Source organism: Boleophthalmus pectinirostris, unplaced genomic scaffold (genome assembly GCF_026225935.1).
Source record: "Boleophthalmus pectinirostris isolate CB_2022bp ecotype Guang Dong unplaced genomic scaffold, ASM2622593v1 HiC_scaffold_5, whole genome shotgun sequence".
Lineage (NCBI taxonomy): Eukaryota > Metazoa > Chordata > Actinopteri > Gobiiformes > Gobiidae > Boleophthalmus > Boleophthalmus pectinirostris.
The window spans coordinates 39227197-39249197 of record NW_026571404.1 but is presented as its reverse complement, the minus strand read 5'-3'; the positions used below and the strand labels follow the sequence as shown (position 1 = coordinate 39249197).

At 40.4% G+C, this 22001-nt stretch overlaps 1 protein-coding gene across 1 annotated transcript in view; it reads left to right on the top strand.

Moving 5' to 3' along the window:
- Positions 1–22001, top strand: part of LOC110169166 (regulating synaptic membrane exocytosis protein 1-like) — a 101952-nt gene that overhangs the window by 76828 nt on the left and 3123 nt on the right. The window contains exons 18-29 of the mRNA XM_055162468.1: positions 2685–2850; positions 5029–5121; positions 9729–9788; positions 10766–10855; positions 13465–13548; positions 15546–15596; positions 16648–16742; positions 16953–17071; positions 18042–18193; positions 18815–19029; positions 20215–20247; positions 21724–21883. Coding sequence (XP_055018443.1) covers positions 2685–2850; positions 5029–5121; positions 9729–9788; positions 10766–10855; positions 13465–13548; positions 15546–15596; positions 16648–16742; positions 16953–17071; positions 18042–18193; positions 18815–19029; positions 20215–20247; positions 21724–21883 — 1318 coding nt within the window. The remainder of the gene's footprint in view (positions 1–2684; positions 2851–5028; positions 5122–9728; positions 9789–10765; positions 10856–13464; positions 13549–15545; positions 15597–16647; positions 16743–16952; positions 17072–18041; positions 18194–18814; positions 19030–20214; positions 20248–21723; positions 21884–22001) is intronic.

Here is a 22001-nt window from a genome sequence, read left to right as displayed (position 1 = left end):
ATTCGAGACGTGATGTTGCTGATCAACCTCCGTTTTCATTCTCCAGTTTTATCCTCAATCGGTGATACACGTAGGATTCTGCAGTGTCGTGTAGAAATTTTGGTCCAAATGATAAAAATGCTGTGCTCTAGTGTGACCCACAGGTATCATAGTTTAGAACTATACAGCAGACACAAGCGCAGCATGTTTTCTTTAAAACCTCAGCACAAATGCGAAAGTGAAAGAACGACAACAAAATACAGTGCAAAATACAGGAGCATTCTTCCATGCTGAGAGGAGGAGGGAGTCCCTGTTTTTGGTGCCAGAGTCCTGTGTGGTCCCGAGCTGGTACAGGATGGACATGGTGAAATGACTATTTTTTCTGATTTTGAATAATTCCTTAAAACAAAACTCACTATCACAGTCACAATCTATACTGCTCCTTTATACACTATGCAGAGTAAACAGAATACTGTATTACTGAGTTTCAGATGACATCATAACATTTTATAGGCCTGATCAGGACAGCTAAAATAAATATTGTCAAAATGCAGACTTCAGCTGTGAGTTCTTGGGTCTAGTCACTAATACAAATAATCAGGTTCAACATTTGTAAATTTACTTTTTGAATAGTTTTGGGGGCAGGAGTGCTACTTGGATATACAAAAATTGTGCAGAATTGTCGTTTTGGTGCTCTTCAATGCAGGGAGCAGTCTCAAATACAAAGTAGGAAAAAACGGAGACACTCAAAAAGTACAAAATAATTAAAAGCTTTTTATACCACATGGCAGGTAAAGTTAAAATCACGCCAACACGTTTTGGACTTTCTGAATATTTCATGATAAAGTAGAATGTAATCAATAGGGTAAATAGTATGGTATCATCACATTTCTAGAATCAGAAAACTACCAGTTGGTTTGAGTTTTTACAGCAGAAGTACTGGAGTCTGACTAATCCACTCACAACTGGTGGTTTTCAGGTTCTAGAATGTGATGATGTCTTACTTCCAGATGGGGGCAAGAGCCAGTTTTTCCTATTGATTACACTTTACTTTACCATGAAATATTGGATTGGCAAATTATCAAAACCCAACACCAGGCTATATTACAACAAAACTCTGCAGTTAAACAGTATTCATTTTAGCTGCCTCCATCTGTATTAAATATTATTTGCTTGTAGAATGTAGTGATGTCATCTGAAACCTGCAATATTTGTTTTCAGTCATTGAGTCGCTCCTGTTTTCATCTGAGAATTACCACAGGGAACCAGTAATGGAGTGATTTGTCACAAGTTTATGCCAGATGCCCTTCCAGACACATTCCTGTATCATGGATTAGGGTTCCAATGTGCCACCCATAGGAAACAGTGCTACATGTGCTATGGCTGTGCATTTAATTGAATTTTAATTGTGATTTGCGATTCGATTAGTGTGTCAAATGATCTCCAAACTCACATAATCGAGTTGAAATGATTTAGCTGAACAAGATTTACTTTGGGATATTTTTTAATATAAATAAGTATGCTTATTATTATTTTTTTTTAATACAGAGATTTATGTTTTTCTATGCCTTATTTCATGTTCAAAGTATATTTTATAAATTTTATGTTTTATACATCACATATCTGTAGCCTATATTTAGTTTCAATTTAAAAGCTTTGTGTAAATAATCAATAATTTTATTTATTTATTTTTTTGATAGAGAGATGCTGAATAAATGCATTAAAAATAGTCGTTTGAATAATTGTGATTTCAATATTGATCGACAATAATCATTATAATGATTTTATTTTATTTTTTCCATAATCGAGCAGCTCTATAACGTGCTATTAGTTTTATTCGTTTTATTCGTTTTCTCCATTCAGTTTAGTGTAGCATAGTGGTAAAAGGGAAAATCACTTTAACAAACTTTTAAAAGGTGAAAGACTTTGCCCAGCCTCATCGTGCTGTGAGCTTTGAGCTGCGCTTAAACCAAAATAATTGATTTTGATTATAACAGATCTGGAGCCATCCTGAGCTTTATTTATAACTTTAACAGATTGTTGTGCCTCGAAACAGAAGGGCTCCACAAACAGCCAGTTCTGCTCCAACATGACGATTCAAAAAGCTCTTCTCATTTGGAGAGGTTGGCTCCAAATAAAAGCATTAAGTGTCCAGTTCTATGCTAGTCACAGCTTAAAGATAAACTTTGACGGTACCGGATAAGTCCTGGTGTACTCGAGGTTTAGTTCTGGATTATTCCTGGTTTAGTCCTGGTTCAGCTCTACTTTTACTTTGCTGTGGCATCATTCTGGGGGTTCCTAATGGATCTCTATGCTAGAATGTTCACCTGTTACTATGGAGACACACACATAAGCAAAGTTTTAAGTTGGTCTGAAACTCAAGAAAAACATAACATAGATTTTAAGTAACATATTTTCAGGATCCTGTGATCAAAAGTGTTATGGCCATGTTTAGGTGTTAGTCACAGTATCAACAGGGCATGGCCATATTTCCTAAAACTTTCAGTTTAAAAGAAATGATATGTCCCAGCCATGGTCTTGGCCAATGTAGTCCTGATTTAGTTCAGTAAACATCCCTAGCCTTCTTTATAATTATTTACTCTCAGATAAATGGAGAGACTTTGTTGCTGCCCTACACTCCAGAGGTGTAACGGGTAGTAAGTAAATAAAGAATTTAAATAACTGTGTCCCTTTTGTTTGTCCAGCAGCAGAGTCCAGAGGCAGAGAGAGGCAAAGGGAGACTAGCTCTACTCTGGAAGTCCCCGATCCTCAAAGAACTCCCTCACACCACATCCGCTCCAGATCTGTGTCTCCTCATCGAGAAGAGCAGGGAAGAACCAGGTCCAGACCGCCCAACGTACCTGCCCAGAGGTAAGACCTGCTTTAGTCCTGGTTTAGACCTGGTTTATACTTGGTTTAGTCCTCTTTTAGTCCCACCACATCCAGTCCAGATCTGTGTCCCTTCATCAAGAATAACAGGAAAGAACCAGGTCCAAACCATCCAGTGTACTTGCTCAAAGGTGAGGTCTGCTTAAGCCCTGGTTTAGCCTTGATCGAGTCCTTGTTTTAGACCTCTTTTAGCCCTGGTTTAGGCCTAGTTTGTCCCTGGTTCAGTTTTGGTTTAGACCATAGACTGCATAATGGAAATGACATCACACACAGCGTTGAGTACTAATGAAAATAAACACAACAGGCCCATACAGAGCGAGTTAATATGAACATTTTACGACCAAAATGTTGAGGCTCACAGCAGCAGTGACACAGAGAGGGGTGAAGATTTTTCAGTATATAAGTCAATTGCAACCAGAGCTTAACCCCGTGCTCACTTCCTTTTTGGAACGAGGTGGCAAGTGCGTTAGTTATGTCCATATATATATACTGGTTTAGATCTGGTTTAGACTTGGGATAGACCTGATTTACACTTCACCTGTACTTTTCTGTGGATCTTTAGACACCTTTCAGGAGTATTTTTTCTATAGTCAAACACATTCTAAAGATGAGTGAGTTTTTGGATGGAGAGGAGTAGAACCCATCTCGTAATGAAAATCTGGTGCAGGACTCAAAGTGCTGCCAGTTCTGCTTTTACTGATCTGAGCCAAAGAGCAGAGCCAAGAGTCTGCTGCTAAACCTGGGACACTCCCTTATGTCTGCTCCAACCAAGCTACACACACACATACACACATACACACATACACACACACACACACACACACACACACACACACACATACACACACACACACACACACACACACACACACACACACACATACACATACACACACATACACACACACACATACACACACACACACACACATACACACACATACACACATACACACATACACATACACACACACATACACACACATACATACACACACACACACATACACATACACACACACACACATACACACACACACACACACACACACACACACATACACATACACACACAGCGCATTCAGCAAGACGCATTTGGAAAAAAATATATATTGAGATTTTTTTTTTTTTGGAAACTTAAGGCAAGAAAAAGTGAATCACTGAGGTGTGTGTTTTAGCGTTTTTAGTGAAGGTTTTAAAAATATGGCATTACAATAAAAGTCCAGTGACAGATTGTATCACACAGTTTGGCAGTGAGTACACAACACATTACACGCTGAGTACTGCTGACTCCTACATTTGAGAGCAATTTTCAGTACATGCTAAATTACATGTACACATACACATGAGTTACACTCTATATTATTTTACTGAAGCCATAGTATGTAACTTTTCTGCCCAAAGTAGACCAATATAAAAGCATGTTTTTTTTCATTACGAGTGTGTTTATTGCTCTGAAAAACATGTAAAAACAGATGTCCTTACTGTGAGTGGGCTTGCATCTCCACAAATGTGTTTGGTAGGAGGGCCTCCTCCTGCTTGTTTCCATAGAAATGTTTTTCCTTTGGCTATAATATTCCACAGTATAGCATAAAATGTGTTTATCTCCATGGAGAATGTATGGTTTTAACTTTCGATTTCCATGGAATCATGCTGTTGATGTTCCACCTCCAGAAAGTTACATACTGTTTCACTTTAAACAAGTTGAAGTATGACTCATGGCTGTGTGCATGTTGTTCCAATCAATGAGACCTACTCTGCAAAACTGACTTTTTGGAGCTTTTAACCATGTTATAGTGGTTTCTTCTCACTGACCCTCTGAAGTTGTATTTAGAGTGATTGGTGCATGTTTGAGTCATCTTTATCCTCCTGTATTCAAGACGTCATTGCTCCAATCCCCCCCCCCACTTTCACCTCCACTGTGACGTGCACACCTCCTTCTCCAGCTCTTTTTTCTTTAATCGGTGATACACGTGGGATTCAGCAGTGTCACGTAGTCATTTTGGTACATTGGCACAAAAAATATGCTCTGCTCTGGTGTGACGTACAGCTATTCGTAGGAGGGGCCCACAGCATGCGGTGCCTTGTTGTGATGACGTTTACGGCACCGTAATGTAAAGGGAGAAACATTTTAGTCTAAACTTTGTTGTTGTTTTTCAGGAGTTTGGATGATGAGCTTCCTCACAGCCGGAGATCCCGCTCCCCCAACCGACACTACGACCCCCGAGGGAGACAGGAGTACGTCGACGACAGGTGAGAGAGCTGGGCAAAATCATGATGACAGGTGAGAGGGGTGGGGTTAAACCTATACAAGTGCATATGACAGGTTTGACTACACTTTTCATTAGTTGATGTCATTACTTCAACAATTTTTTAGAAGTTTATAATTAGACTTCCTGACTGACATTAGCAGCAGATGTGATATACATAGAGGTAATTCCATAACTGTTACCATGATTTAAACAAGGGTCAAAACATGTCTAAATTATTTGACGGACAGAAATAAATGACAACTGCGTTATTTTGTTAACTGACTCTTTAAACTGTCAGAAAAATGCCTTCCTTCCTTAAATGATCTCTGCATTTTGGAGTTTTCTGTGTTGATGATATAGGTAGAGGTGTTCTGTTTTAGAACTCAGCTATACTTCTTGTAGTTTTTGTAATTTTCAGACTTTCACTTAACAGATGTAAAACTCTGATAAATAATGACCACAGGTACTATCTCACCAAAACAAGTCAGAACTAGAAAAGCACTCAGAGAGCGCAGACCTCCGCCAAGGACTACCCCCATTTTTTATATAAATTGCGATAAAATCAGTCTTCTGGATCAGATCCGGATCAGCCTTTGGAATATGAAAGAGGATCCCATTGTCCATTCCTGAGTCAAATTTCATGGGGTTTGATCAATAATTAACCGAGATATTGAGAAACAAAATTTTTGGCCCCATTTACCACAATGTTAACTAAAATTTCAAAGTGATCCAGAATCCAGGATTTCTTCCAGATCACCCCAAAATGAAATCACTTCTTCCTTTTCACATTTCCAAATCATCAAAATCGGTCCATAACTTTTTGAGTTATGTTGCTAACAGACAAACAAACAAACAGACAAACGCCGGCAAAAACATAACCTCCTTGGTGGAGGTAATTAGAAAAATATGAAAATCTGTCATGTGCACTTTACCATCAGTGAGAGGTGAAAGGGGCGGGGCTTAACCTATGACAGGCAAGAGGGTGGAGTTAAACCAAGGCTGTGTCTGAATGTCCAACCTAACCCCTCTTTCACTACATTGGCCCACAGTATTTAGTAGATCATTTAGTGCATTCATTCACAGAGCCATTCAGACACATAGCACACTACTTTAGGGTCTTGTGACTCTAGTGTCTGGGCAAAAAAATAAAATAAAAAATTAAATAAAGCTTCTAAACCCTGATAAAATTTGATTTCTGTCATAAATAATGATCAGAGCAGACACTGTCACACAGGATCAGAGGCAAACTGACTGGATTATTTGATTTTTTGTCTGAAATGTGGGAATTGTGTTGTGTCCAGTTAAAGGCCTAGTCACCACTGATGCCCACTACTTTTCAAGGTGCACTGTGGGAAATTTTTTAAATTTTGCACTACTTTTTCACCTGCTGGTCACTCGGACACTCCTACAAATGCTGTGGCCTCTAGTGCCCTAAGTGGGGAATAGTGTGGACATTTGGACTCAGCTCAAGAGGCTGTGTCCACACTGATATGAATTAAAGGGCCCATATTATGTTCTGGTCTCTGTTCTAATGAAGTTTCCTCATCACAAACACACCTGGAGTTGTGTGTTTTGATTCATTCACACACGTTTAACACACAAACCTGCACATTTAAGCTGAGTTCCACCACCTTGTGATGTCATGTGCTCCACTATGTTTTTAATCTCTATGCACCTTCACTAGAATCATTTTAAGGATTTCATCCCTGGAATTGCCAATCTCCACTGAGCTAAAGAAAAAAGGAGCTGTTAACTTGAAAACTACTGCTTCATGACATCATGAGGTGGAACAGAGCATATTGAGCTTTGGAGATGTAAGGATACTAAAAAGAGTAACTCAAACATGTGTGAATGAAACAAAACACAACTCTGTTTTTAGTGACACAACATTCTAACTCTATAACATTATAAGCTCGCAAAAGTGAATGTTGCATTATATAGGACCTTTTAAAATGTTTAACTTTTCTGACTGAATAGTTTGAAATACTGGCCAGATTGTATTTAAATAATTTACTGAGATTGCATTGTTCAATATTTTCTCCAATTAACATTTTCTCAATTGTTCTGAAAATACAACTGGCTACATTAACATGCACATCAAAAACCAGATGTGATTTCTGGAGTTATCAGATAATGAATATGTCATGTAAACAGTTGATGTGAGTAATTTGATTTAAGATCAAATAAGATAAACCTTATAACAATGGGGAAATTACAGAGTTGCAATGCAACGCTCAAGAACAGCAGGAAAATGCAAAAATCAAGAATTCCGTATCGTTCAAACATGTGCAGTAAAACTACCAAAATAAAAACAAAAAGTAGGATAGGGTTTTCAAAAGTACTGAAAATATGATACTAATCGATACTACAACTGGTATCGAAAATAGATAATCTTTAACCAAGAAGTGATACTGAAAAGAAATATCATAAGTGAATAAATGTGACCTTCCCTAAACAGTTTCATCCTGAGTTTTATCAGAGCTAGTGTAAGACCACATGGTGTAAAAATACTTGGAGAACTAGGAGTGGAGAAACTCGTCCACTCCAAATTGACTTAGAATGTTTAGAGATGAACTATGCAGTAGGTGACATTACCACTGCACAGCATGAGATGAAATGATTCAAATCCAAATCATTTGTGTCAGTCTCAGCTAAATCCATGTGAAACAGTCAAATGATGGACACGTGTCACCAGGTGTTGATCACATTTCTACTGTGATATAAACATAACAGCGTTGGTTTATCTGCTAACTCTAGTGATCTGACGTTGCCTGTAAATGTAGCCAGTGTAAATCCTTCATATTTAGAATGAAAACATATTCTAGTGGACTCAGCCTTTGTCAGTGCACAGAACACAGCTGTGGTTATGAGATGTCGTAGCTGCTTCTTTTAAATACTTTATAGTCTTTTGATTTGGGTCTGTTTGTGCCATATTCTTTGCTTTGTGTGTTGCGGTTTGGTGCAGTAGTTTTGTGCTATTGTCCATGAAATAAAAAAAGCAATCGTAGGAAGTCACTTTGTTCACTGAAAATATCTTAACATAACAACTATCTGTGTTTTAAGCAACAGATGTTCTCAGAGTAGAGTATAGAGGCCTGTGTATCCAGTACATTCACTCCATTGTGTTTATGGTTGACATGTCGGTTCCAATATTAGAGGTTTTTTTTTTTGTTTTGTTTTGTTTTTCCAATCAGATTTTTATTTTATTTTATTTTATTTATCAATATTTAGCATATATTTTGTTGCACTGCCCCAGTCTGTGTGCCCATAATGTATCTGTCACAGTTTGTCCCACTGCATCAGATGAGTCTTTTTAAACAGACTCCTGAGGAACAATAGAAATACAAGAGACATGAATTAACCCTCTCAGGCTCAAATTAATTTTTAGTATCAGGAAAAATCTGATATTTGGGGAAAATTATAATATTGGGTAGCAATATACAATCCTGACTTTTTTATCCTTTGTAAAAAAAAAAAAAAGAAAGTAGTTTGCACTTCTGGCAGGTCGTTTGCATGTAGCCATTCTTGCACAGTCTGCATCGCCCACGTTTATCAGCACGGATGGGAGAAAAGGCTCCTGAGTTAAAAAAGCTCATAAAATATGGATGTGGAGTAAGTAGGTAATTGGCATTTAGCTGTTGCAAATCTGCAACGCCTGCCTGGAGAGGGTTAAAAGTAGAGTTGTGTGTTTACATCAGGGGGCTGTGGTCTTCAAACATGCCTCCAGCACAGTGGATCATTCAGATGAGTGCAGAAACACAGTTTGCTCTGTGTTAAAATGCACTGTGGTGATGCTGATACTTTGCAGTGGCATCACGCTGGGGGTGTTCTCCATGTTTGTCTATGGAGGACTGTTCAGCAGCTACTATGCTGACACAAGGCATGCATTAACAAAAAAACTGTCAAACAAGTTTTAAGATAAAACTCAAGTAAAATTAAATCCAAACAGCACATTTTCAAAAGTCTGTGATCAGTCCAAGTGTTCGTGATCCTGTTTTGGAGTTTAATTTTCAACAAAAAGGTCACAGGGACTGAAACACTGTTGACTAATACTAGCTGGCATGTGACTGTGATGTTATTTGAGGGGGACCTGTTTAAAGCACAAATCATCTCTTTCTCATCAGATGGTTTTAAAACAATATTAAAGTCTAACTTGAGAGTTTCAGACAGAGCAATGCCTCTAGTTAGCTTCACACCCCTAGAGAATGTTGATGACATCAGCTGCAAAGTATCAATTCAGGTTACAATGGTAGAAATGGTAGAAGGCTGAACTGGGCCAATAAAAATGGGTAGGGGACCAGTTTGAACACCCCTGGTTAACACTCTCATGCATCTAACACTTTAGTTTCCCAGATAAATACAATAAATAAATACATGTTATTATTAAAAAATAAATAAATAAATAAAAAGTATAATCATTTTGGAGCTTTACTACATAAAGTTGTGGGCCTTGCTGTGGGTTTACATCCTCAGTACTGCATATCTGTACTGGCTCCAAAATCCTTCTGGGCCCATCCCTGTTTGTGAGTGTTGTGACTGGACTGGCGTCGGTTCACCTTGTTCTCTTCCCACTTCCTCATGTGTTACTCATCTCCATGGTAACTGCAGTGAGGTCATCATGCTCCACCAATCACAGCGAGGCAAAAGTGCAGAGTGCCTCCACACCAGGTAACACTGGCCTATCACGTCACTCCTCCATTCACTTTCATATGAACCTGTACATGCTGTGAAATAAGGAAGATGGTATTGACTTTGGGCATGTTCAAGTTAAGGTGTAGAAAAGTGTAGTAATAATAAATGTCCACACGAGGGCCCTATTTGACTGTCTGTTATTGTGGCTTAACACTGAAGATGTAGTGTTTAATAGAACAAATCTACTCACATGTGAATGCACTTTTTTATATTTCATTTAAGACACAAATGTTCATGCTCAATGTTCATTTGTCTCATGGATGTTTTTCTCATTTACATAATATCTAACATATCTAGTATAGTGTAGTACTCCCTTAGTCAGGCTAAAATAATTATGCTTTGGAAGTGAGTTAAGAAAGTCAGGACTAAACTAGTTTCATAATAATCCTCCATTTATTAATGATTATAAATCTCAATTATTAAAAGCATGTATTCATAAAATGCATTTGATTCATTGTCCAACCCTAATTGAGATGAGCAGAGATTGAATAGAAATCTGTTTGGTAATGTGAACTCCTAAATAGTCACAGTTATTTTACTGAACATATGAATATGAATGAATAACATTTTTTATATGACAGTGTAATTATAGACTTTTATTAAAATAAAAGCATTTATGTTTATTGCACTGAAAAAGTGTGTCCTTACTGTGAGTGGGCTTGCATCTCCACAAACCTGACTCTTACTTGGCCAGGAGGAGGGCCTCCCCCTGCTTGTTTCCATGGAAATGTATATTAAAATTAAAAACTAAAATTCCACAGTATGGCATAAAACATATTTTTCTCCATGGAGAATGTTCTGAAGTATGGCTTTAAGTTAACTTTCTATTTCCATGGAGTCCCGCAGGTGACGTGCCACCTCCAGAAAGTTACGCAGTGTTGCTTTAAAGTCACACAGTCGTATGTTAAACTGTTTCCTGTTTGTTTTGTTTCTCTGTCCTCTCCGTGGAGTAGTGACCTACAGCCCGCTCTGGACAGGGTTAGGAGCGCTAGCGCCACCTGTCTCACTCCAGAGTCATTCTCACTTTCTCCTCAGGCAGACAGGTAACACTGCTGCCCCCGTAGACCCTCTGTAGTCTGCCTATAGTGCTGGTCCTGTCCTGATCTAGCCCTGGTCTAGCCCCAGTCCTGTCCTGGTCTTGTCCTGGCCTAGACCTGTGTTAGTTGCTTTGTAGTCCTTTTGTAGTCTTCCTGTAGTTCTTGCCTGTGACTGGTCTTTCACTGAATATGTCCCTCCCCCTCTCCCCTTCCTCACTCTCCCTGAGCTTTGCTGCTGCTGCTGCAAATGCTTCTAAAATTGCGCTCAGAGTTCATTCCTGAGGGGTACCTTTGGTTTGTCTGTCTGTAGTTGTAGTAGTTGTTGTAGTAGAGATAGTAGTTGTTAGTAGTTGAAATGTATTCTGTGTCGTCTTAACAGGTGAGTAACACATCAATATAAAGTGTTGCTTCCTCCTCAGAAACATCTCAAGAGTTGTGTATTGTTTCATTCACACATGTTTCAGTAATCCTGCAGTTTAGTCTTTCTCTGCACAGTTCACATCACTCAGTTCCACCTTGTGACATCATCGGGTGGTGATCAAGGAGGAAGTCCATTCACATTATTAGGATCATTTGAGTGCATACATTTTCCACACTAAGATTTTGAGCCCCTGCGCCCTCTGCTGGAATTTGTATCTTGTTTGCTGAGAAAGTAGGGTCGGATTACAGAATTTCTATTCACAGTGATATCTGATCAGTTATTGAAGCCCTAGTCTTGTTTTCATTTGGTTCCGAAAGTAAAAAAATAAATAAAATCAAGTAGATGTAGAAACAAGTTTGAGAACTTGAGAGTAGAATGTGTGTTATAACTTTAAAGGCGCTGTACCAGTTTTTTATTTATTTTTTTATTGTCTTAAAAACCTTAAAAACAGAAACACTTCATGTGAAGTTTGCAGTGGTCCAGAGTTATTCCTCACTTACCTCATGCATTGTGAACATCCTAATTATTCACTGTGTGATTTATAAGCACTTCTCACAACTCTCAGAGACAGAGTTGGCTGTCACAGTAATGCTAACAACAACTAGCATGCTAACTACAGCAGCATTACTTCCTGGTTTGTGGAGGATAAAATCACTTAATAAACCACAAAATGAATGGGAATGGAGCTCAACAGTGAGCGCCCAAGCCTTGTTCCGGAAGTGCACTTCCCTTTCATTTTTCCTGTAGACTTTCAAAAAAAAAAAAAAAAAAGTTTGAAAGCTCAGGAGTACTCTGCTCTGTGGTAAATTGTGGTCATGGTAAGTGTGATTTTTGGACTTAAATCCTCTGTGTTATGGATATTAGTTAGTACTAGGGCTGGGCGATATGGATCAAAAAATATATCTCGATATATTTTGCTATATCTCGATATACGATATATATCTCGATATATTTTCAAGAACAAATAACCCCCTAAAACTGAAAACTGCAAAAACAAATCTGCCAAATTCCACAAGGTCCTTTTTTTTTAAATTTGAAGTGTAAGAGGTCAGCAGTTCATATAGGAAAATTTAAGATTACAAAAAACCCTAATTACATAAATAATTTAACTGTAAAATAAAATAAATAATACATATTTCCTTCTTTTCATTCATAAATAAAACAACTCAACTCAAGCTCATCTTTGCATTAACTCTGTTAACCATCCCATAACCATAACCATGAGCTCATTTAGCAGAAGAAGCTCAGGATGTTCCTTATTTCAATAGATCCATGTTATTATCCAGCAGTGAGGAGCTCTGAGGTTTAATCCCACAATCCACTGCAGATCAAACCCAACGTTTCCAAACACTATTGTACAAGTGACACTGCAGCAGATTATTAATTAAAATATTCTGCATAAATAAACTTTACATTGCTAAAGTTTACAATATATAAAACATAACGACTCTGGAGCCACATCAGCCCGTTTGCGAATAATAATGTGTTTAATGCAGTTTTGCGCACGTGCGTTTACATTTTACAGAAATGAAACTTAAACGCATGGCTCATTTGCATAAACAGCACTTCTCACGCAGCTCAGCTCATTTAGCTTCTTTCGGGCTAAAGGACACGACTCGGTGGAATATGAGGATGTGCTGTTGATGTTCTTGTCTGTAAATGGTGGAAAAGGTTCGTGGTGCTTGAAGCTTTTCACTGGCACCAACTTTCGGCGTTCACGGTGATAGTGAGAAGTGAAGGAGACACGAGCGAACAAAGTCAGGGAGGCGGGGTCGACGAGAGAGAAGGTAAACAAGCGAAGGGCGAAATCAGAATTGAATATAAGCATTATATCGATATATACGATATGTCAGAATTCATATCGAGTTTAAAAACTATCTCGATATATTTAAAATATCGATATATCGCCCACCCCTAGTTAGTACATAGCTGGTTAGCCTCTGCCGTGCTTTTAACCTTTTAAAAGTGTATGGGAAAAGTGAGTGTAAACAGTTCTTCCAGAAGCAGATGAGACTGAGGAGTGGGCGAGTCTGTTGAACTCTGTACTGTAGCAGCTGTAGTGTGGCTCTGTGGCTCGTTGGGCTGTGGCTGTGCATGTGCGCCTCTCAGTGCACTTTAAATGTGACCAGGAGGGGGCGTAGTACACATGTGTGAAGGCCTGTTTTTGTGAATGATGTTCTCCTGTCACTCGTAGACAGTCTTTGTCCCACACGTTGCCGCGGAGACGCCCGGCCAGCCCCAGGATCCTAATCCAACACGCTTCCCCCGAAGATGACAGGTATCCCCCTCATACAGGTGCACACGGAGCTCCACTCTGCCCTGGAAATGATAATAACACATGTGCACACGGACTGTTTCATTCTCTCTTCTTGTCCTTTAAAGGTACTCTCTGTAACCTTTCTGGTGAAGGGTTTGTCACCATGGAGATCATTTTATCTGGAATATTCCACTGTATGGTATTAAACTTACCTACTTTACCTACTTTACTTTACTTTATACCCATTTATCTATCTTTAATGTATTCAACTGCAGGGTTTTTATGGTTATAAAAATACTCAGGCCTGTAGTATCAGCTGAGATAAGTTTAATGCCATACTGTGGAACATTCCAGGCAAAGCAATAACATCTCCATGCCGACAAGAAGGTGCATGATGCACACTCTACCAGAAAAGTTAACTACTGCACTTTTAAAAGATTTTAAAAGAGAATTATGATAACTGTCTGAAAAATAGTAAGTACTGTAAACACAAAACATATAAAGGTTTACAATTCTGGAGTAAAGCAGTAAACCAATATCTAATAACTAAACCAGGTCTAAAACAGATCTCAAATTGACTAAAATCAAGACTATGCCGTGACTTAACATGATAACTCAGTTAAGATTTGGGGACTGCTGACAAAAAGCTGTTATTAAAGACACTGTATCAGTGTATTTTTAGTGTCCTACTGTCCTCTCTTTTCAAACACATTCCTAGGATCCTAATTATTCACTGTGATGAATTTTAATTATTGTTTGGGCCTATTTTCCTCAATTGCCTGACTTAGATGACTCTCAATTCAAAGTGAATCTGTTTCTGAACCCTTTAGAGCACAGACAAATGAGTGGACTCTTTGTGAAGCTGAGCCTCTGGACTTTTGGTCTCTACTGTCCTCTAACAGTCTCTGTACCCTCACTTGAATTGGGAACAAGTTCTACACAGAGGAAAGCCAAATTTCAAATCCCACTTACATGTTTTGGGGTAAATATAAGAAGAGGTATAGCAGGTCCCATGTTCTCATGTCAAAGCTGAAGCAGATCTCATTAAACATGAGATTTAGGGACTTGTAATGAGGCAGGTTGGGTTATGTTTTTATTTGTGTGTTTGGAGTACAAAGTGGGGCAGATGTGGAGCTCTGTGGTGCAGGACGTGAGTGGAGCTGTCCCTGGTGCTGAATCCTCTCTGAGCTGTTGGCAGTGGATGTGATCAGTCCTTTGTTTTACCGTGGCCTTGTTGCTTTTTTGCTGCGTTATACCTGAGTTTTGCTCAAGTTTTAGACTATTTTATTTTTCCGTTTGGTGGCATTCCGTCTTTACTCTGTGCCGTAGTTGGCTGTGGTAGATTTTCAGTCCAACAGTTTCATTGGTGAGTCCTGTAGCTTCTCTGTGCGCTCCTGGTAAAATCGATGTTGTGGTGGTTATGATTTCACATTAAAAGCCTTCATTAGTGCCTGTGGATTAGTGCTCTTTCACAATAAAAACATACACTGGTGGTTTTTCACATTAAAAGCATAATGTGTTTGTTTTCATGTGTTTGGAGAAGCTGCGTGATTCTGCCCTCGGTGTGTCTCAGGGCACAGCACAGGTACAGACTTCATACAACACCATTCATGTCAGTGTTTACATTAGAAGAACAAAGACACTACTCCCAAAATTAGAATATGGTGCTTAAAATGATTGGTTATTAAAGTATTATTAATTCATTTGAGGTGTGCACACAAACAGCTTATTTTAAAAAGTGAGCTAACACCCTAAGAACACGTGGATGATGGAGGCTGACCAATGGCAGGATCCTCACAGAGTCATATTACACTTTGATATATTAATGTACATTCACTCCACCTCATTTGATCCATTTAGCAAAATAAGGATTTTAGGTATTTTAAGTATTAACAGAACAGATTTTTAGTAGTTCTCTTGGTCATTTATACATAACAGTGACATTCCTCACTCCTCATCTTTTCTCCATCTTTCTGTATCTGTTTATCTGTGTGTATTTCTGTGGCTTGATGCTCCAGACTTCAGACAGTGGAGGGTCCAGCTCCGGGCAGGACTGTCCCAGGAGCCAGGTAAGGTTTAGGAGGATGGTTGAAGTGAACAAGCCTCTTGCGTGAATGAGTGGCGAGATGTATTACCTCAACAAACAAACAAACAAAAAAAAAAACAACAAGTGTCCAAGTGACTTTTACAAGCCCAGGTAAGGGTGATGAGGAGGAGAGCTGTAGTCCACTGAAGATGTGCATTGATCATTAAACTTAAAGGTGATGTGGCAGGGGGCTGGCAAAAGCTATCAAACTGACAAGGATTTTAAAACTACCATGTATCAGGGAAGTACTAGTACCAGCAAGTCATTCATAGTTTAACTTAAAACAAATGTATTTGTCTTTTAATTAGTTTCTATACACTTTTAGTCAGGGTTGGGGTTAATAACTTTATTTTCACGCTTTATTTATTCATGGTGGTGGAAAGCTACTTCTGCCAATTTGTGCTTACAGCCCCTCTGACCACTACAGCTCAATGTCACACAAACCATTGTAAACAGATATGTAAACAGGGTGGGTAGTGTCTTGCCCAATGACACAACATGACTGTAAGCACAGTTTGAATGTGAGACTGAACCGACAACCTGGATGTGTCAACAGTGTGTCTTCTCCAGCTCAGTTTGACTGGAGACTATTACAGTGAAATATTGACCTGACACGTCACTGCTGCCTGCACCAACAGCTCATGTGATTTCATGTTGTTGATTTGGTTTGGTTGTTTTTATGTTGACTTTTGTACTGCTCCTGCATGTGGCCACGCTGCTGTGTCTTCTTCTCTGGTTTGTATCTGTGAGCGTGTGAGTGTGCTCATAGACTGACTGTCAGCTCCCTCTAGTGGACAGAAACCCTCACTGCAGTAAAGGATTCCTCTGCCTTTTGTACAATGATTCTGACTTGTGGTGTGAACTTGCCTTCCCTTTATTCTAGATGTGTTTTGTAGATATATATTTGACTCTTTTGCTTTCCAATGCAGTGTGACCCAATACAACATAAAAGTATAATCATTTCATTGGGATTTCAGAATCCCAAGTCCATGTTCATAAAGATTTACATTATCTTGTCTTTGTTGTATCTCCAGGGGCCACCTGCAAGGCGGCGTTCCTGCGTCCTCTGCACCGCGAAAAGTCAGACAGCTTCCTCAACTTCCTCCCAAAAGCAACTCCGTCGAACAAGGTCAGAGCTTCTCGTCTATTTACATACATACTTGCATACATACAGCTTTTGAGTTCAGAGCGCAAACAAAGTCACCGCTGTATCAAAGCAAACATTAGAGACCATATGGTGTACAAATCTCATCCATTGTACTTGATGTTTTCTCTGACGTTTTCTCTGTCATTCTTCTCTGCTACATAAATATAATGTGGTTTTGTTGTCATATTTTAGCGCTGGTAGCAGAGGAACGCGTCCGACAGCTGCAGAGAAGAGTTCACTCGAACAGAATGTCCACAGCCTCAGCCTCAAGTCAACAAGAGCTGGACCGAACGCTCAAACACAAGAGAGAGGTGAGACTGCTCCAATCCAGACTCCATCATAATACCATAATACTACATACAATGAGGTTTCAAACACAGGAAATGTGGAAATACATAGGATTCAGAATTGATTTGGGAGAGTTAAGATAAAACAGAAGTACTCATGGATTTTCTGGGATTTGAAGTATGAATATAAAAATGCGAGATCCGCAGGAGGTGTCAAGAAATATATGATACTAGTATATGGAACTCTGGGCCCCATGGGACTAAAATTGTGTTGGGACACCAGGGAAGAATTGGCGACAATGAATGGGAAACAAGCCCACTTTTGTGTTTTTTTTTCCATTAAATGAAATCATAGACAATGATGTATCTTAAATGAATGAGATGAAACATGACCAACCCTTCCCTGGCACAGGTGTCATTTTGATCATAGATTACACCCGAAATCAGAATCTGGACATCAGATTTTCTTTCATTGAAAAGGCTCTCTGGAGATCTACTATAAAGTGCTATAATAACTGAGTTTCAGTGTAGTGTAGTTTAAAGCTACAATATGTCACTTTCTGGAGGTGGCATGTTGCCTGCAAGATTCCATGGCAACAGAAAGTTAAATCATACTTCAGAACACTGTGAAGATAGATACGTTTTATGTAATTTTTTAGGAGATTATAGCCAAAGAAACTAGCAGCATCAGGCCCTACTCCAGGCCAAATAAGAGTCAGGTTTGTGGAGATGCAAGCCTACTCACAGTAATGACACATGTTTTGTTATATTTTTCAGTGCAACAAAACCAGAATGAAAAAAAAACAAGCTACCAAAAAAAACATGATTCTAATTTTTGGCTAAAAAGTTGCATACTGTGCTCTTTAAGCTTCTTCAGCCCTGAAGAAGTTACTTTGATTAGCGGTTACAGGTTTAGGTTTGCTCCATTTGTTTTATTTGAGATAGTAAAGACAACACTGGATAACCTTTGAGCGCATTGGTTTTTATCTTGCAGATGTACAAGGACCAGCGGCGCAGCAGTGAGAACGTGTCCCACAAATCCTCAGACAGTGATGTCAGCGATGTGTCGGCCATTTCACGAACCAGCAGCGCCCTGAGCAGCACCAGCTACATCTCCATCCAATCAGAGCGGCCAGGACGCTTCAGGTAACCAAGCACAGAGCAGGGACGGGCAGAGGGCAGGACTAAAGAGCAGAGCCAGAGGAGCACAGCCAGAGGAACAGGAGAGCAGACGCAGAGGAGCAGAGTCAGAGGAGCAGAGCTAGAGGAGCGGAGCCAGAGGAGCAGAGTCAGAGGAGCAGAGGAGCAGAGTCAGAGGAGCAGAGCCAGAGGAGCAGAGGAGCAGAGCCAGAGGAGCAGAGCAGAGGAGCAGAGGAGCAGAGCCAGAGGAGCAGAGCCAGAGGAGCAGAGCCAGAGGAGCAGAAGAGCAGAGCCAGAGGAGCAGAGGAGCAGAGGAGCAGAGCCAGAGGAGCAGAGAGCAGAGGAGCAGAGCCAGAGGAGCAGAGCCAGAGGAGCAGAGCCAGAGGAGCAGAGTCAGAGGAGCAGAGCCAGAGGAGCAGACACCTGGCACTCTGGTTTTAACCCAAAACATGCAAATGCAAGTTTAACCCAGACACACAGAAGGAAGAGTCAGATGCACAGGACATATTTCCTACAGGAAGAAAAAGAGTGTGCCTTAACTGAAAAATTGTTGTCCCAGTCACTGCGTCTGTAAGAGACCTCTCTGATTTTGCGGTGTTAAAGCTGTATTCTGTGTGTGTTGTCCAGGCGTGCGATGCGGGCCACAGGCCGCCACATAATGAAGAGCAGTAGTATGAGCAGTGAAATCTACGGCTTGGACCACCCGGACGGCAGCCAATCAGACACAGCGCTGGGCACGTGCGGCAGCGGCATCAAGAAACGCCGCTCCAGCCTCAGCCAAAGAGTGGTCGCCATCCTCCCCTCGAGAAGGAGCCGGAGCACCTCCCAACTCAGCCAGACCGGTCAGAAACACTACACACACTCACACAGACCGGTCAGAAACACTACACACACTCACACAGACCGGTCAGAAACACTACACACTCATACAGACCCATCAGAAACACTACACACACTCACACAGACCGGTCAGAAACACTACACACTCACACAGACCGGTCAGAAACACTACACACACTCACACAGACCGGTCAGAAACACTACACACTCACACAGACCGGTCAGAAACACTACACACTCACACAGACCGGTCAGAAACACTACACACACTCACACAGACCGGTCAGAAACACTACACACACTCACACAGACCGGTCAGAAACACTACACACTCACACAGACCGGTCAGAAACACTACACACACTCACACAGACCGGTCAGAAACACTACACACTCACACAGACCGGTCAGAAACACTACACACTCACACAGACACACAGACATTTAGGTATATGTTTATATAAGTTAGGAAACAGGTTATAGTTAGGTAGGTAGGTAGGTAGGTTAAGGTTTGGGAAATGGCTAAGGTTAGGAAGTGGTTAAGTTTACACTCGATTACGTTAAGGTGAGGAAAATGGATATAGTTAGGACAGCCAGACTGGTCAGAAACACAGAGAACACATGATTAGAGAGTTTGTCACTGTTCACATCAAAGCATTAAGGGTCATTTGAATCTTAAATTATTTAGGCACAATTTGAAGTTTTTTTGTTTTTTTTTGGAAATGACCCAGACAGCTTGGACAGGTGTTTACAGATCACCCCCACGTCTAGGCACTCAAGGCTAAGAAAGCACCATGATTCTTAAGAACACTGTGAAAAATTAAAACTGAAAGTGTGCATTATAACAGCACAGTGCCCTGTCTTAACAGCACAGTAGTTCTATAAGCTCCAGGGCTATGGGGCACTTCTCTTAACAGTGCAGAAAAGTTTACTGTTTCCAAAATCTTTCAGCCCTTGTTTTTATCTCATATATAGTTATATAATAACAGCTACATTGCCAATGCATTACTTAAGTGATGAGTAGTTTATTTTGAGTAAATGTTAAAAGATTTTCAAAGCCAGAGGGTTCTTGTCCATGCTCCATTGTAGTGTTGATCAGCTCTGAGGCCTGTCAGAGTTCTTGATGTTGTTTACTCTTCTTTGTTGATTGTGTGTTTGTTTGTTGACGTGTGCGTTGTGTTCTGCAGAAGCGGCGGGTAAGGCGGCAGACAGACAGAAAGGTAACACTGTGGACAGAGCAGATGATGTTTTACTTGCATGGGGCTGAGCTAGAATGGAGAAGCCCTGACCATCCCATGTAATATAACTCAAATGAGGCGGCTGACCTCTATGAGGCGGCTCAAACTAGATTTAAGGAACTAAATAGCCAACGCCCACGCGTATGCTTGTCTACGTGAAATGTTCCACAGTATGGCATTAAATGTGTCTGGCAGCACGGTGGATAGCACTCTGTGTAGGTCTCCTCTGGGTGCTCCCCTGTGTCTAAAACATGAACAATAGGCCTGTCCCCTCTGGGGCCAGGACTCCTCTGAAAAGAGTCTTCATCTCAGCAGGACTTCTGCTTAAATAAAGGTCAATAACAGAACTTCATCTATCAGCATTTTATTTCATTATGAATGTTCGTGCTCAGAAATACTTGGAAAAGCAGAGAGCAGGGTCACCTCTCCACAGATCTGACCTGTCACTCAGCCTGGTACCGTCACATCTTAGTATTCACTGAGATTAATGCCATACTAAGGAACATTCCTTAGGAACATCATCATGGAGACAAGCAGGTGGCATGCCCTCCACCAGAAAAGTTACACAGTGCTTCTTTTATTAAAAGACAGTTTATAGGCCATTTAATAAGACAACACGTGTATTTAGACTAATCCTAGAGCTAGATTTGACTCTTACTCTATGCACTACAAAGATGTAAAGCCTTTTTCACTGGAAGGTGTAATTTAGCTCTGAAATCCCCAAACCCTAAAGACTGTCCTCTGTCTCCAGCACGCTTCCTTACTCCACCCTCTTCTGTCCAAACCTGTAAATGTGGTTCATGTGTTTCAAAATTAGATTTTCTATTGAAATAATGATGATTTCACCTGTGTACCTCTGACCTGCTCCTCCCTCCTGGTCTCTAAGAGTGGGTGGACTGACTAAGCCATGCTGCCGCCTCTGTCACCTTGCCACTGCACACTTTTCTTGACCAGTATTCACCATTTTGTTCTCTCCAAGAATATTTTTTAAAAGAAAGAAGACATAATAGTTTTTGCTGGTGAGGTGACATTGGCCCTTTACCTGCATGGATTCCCTCATCATTTCAGGCTTATATGAGACAAAGGGCTCAACTGATCTCATCTGAACACAAACTTGACAACGACAATATTCACAGTCCTCTCACAGCCCCACTTTGCTGTGATTCTCAGCTCTCGCAGCTACTGTAGCCACAGCTGCCCTGGAGAAAGAAGGCTACCAATCTGTGCCACCAGACCATCACATTCCTGCTTGAACAGAACATAATACTTACTGTATTCATTCATACTCAGCAAGGCAGCTGAAACATCTTACCCAATGACACAATAATATAAAATACAAACTTAAAACTCCACACACATTTGACCCCGTTGACCTCTCTAAGCCTGACCCTCCCTCCCTGCTCCATGGTTACACATAGATCCAGGGGGCTGACTGCTCCTCTCTCCCTGCTCTCACAGAGGCTCCGGCGGGTAAGAAGGTGAGCAAAGCAGCTTCCAGCTCCATCCAGCGCAGCGTGGAGACTGGGATGGCTGTGGAGTTTCCTCGAGGAAGCACCACCATGAACAGACAAGCCAGCAGGGAATCGACGGACGGAAGCCTCTACAGCTCTGAGGGGAAGTGAGTACAGAAGTTATAAATAATCACTTTCTCTAGAAATGTGACTGATGTCTTATGGTAATATTGTTTTACAGTAACGATAATCGACTCTCACTTGAGTGAAATGTTTGAGTTATTG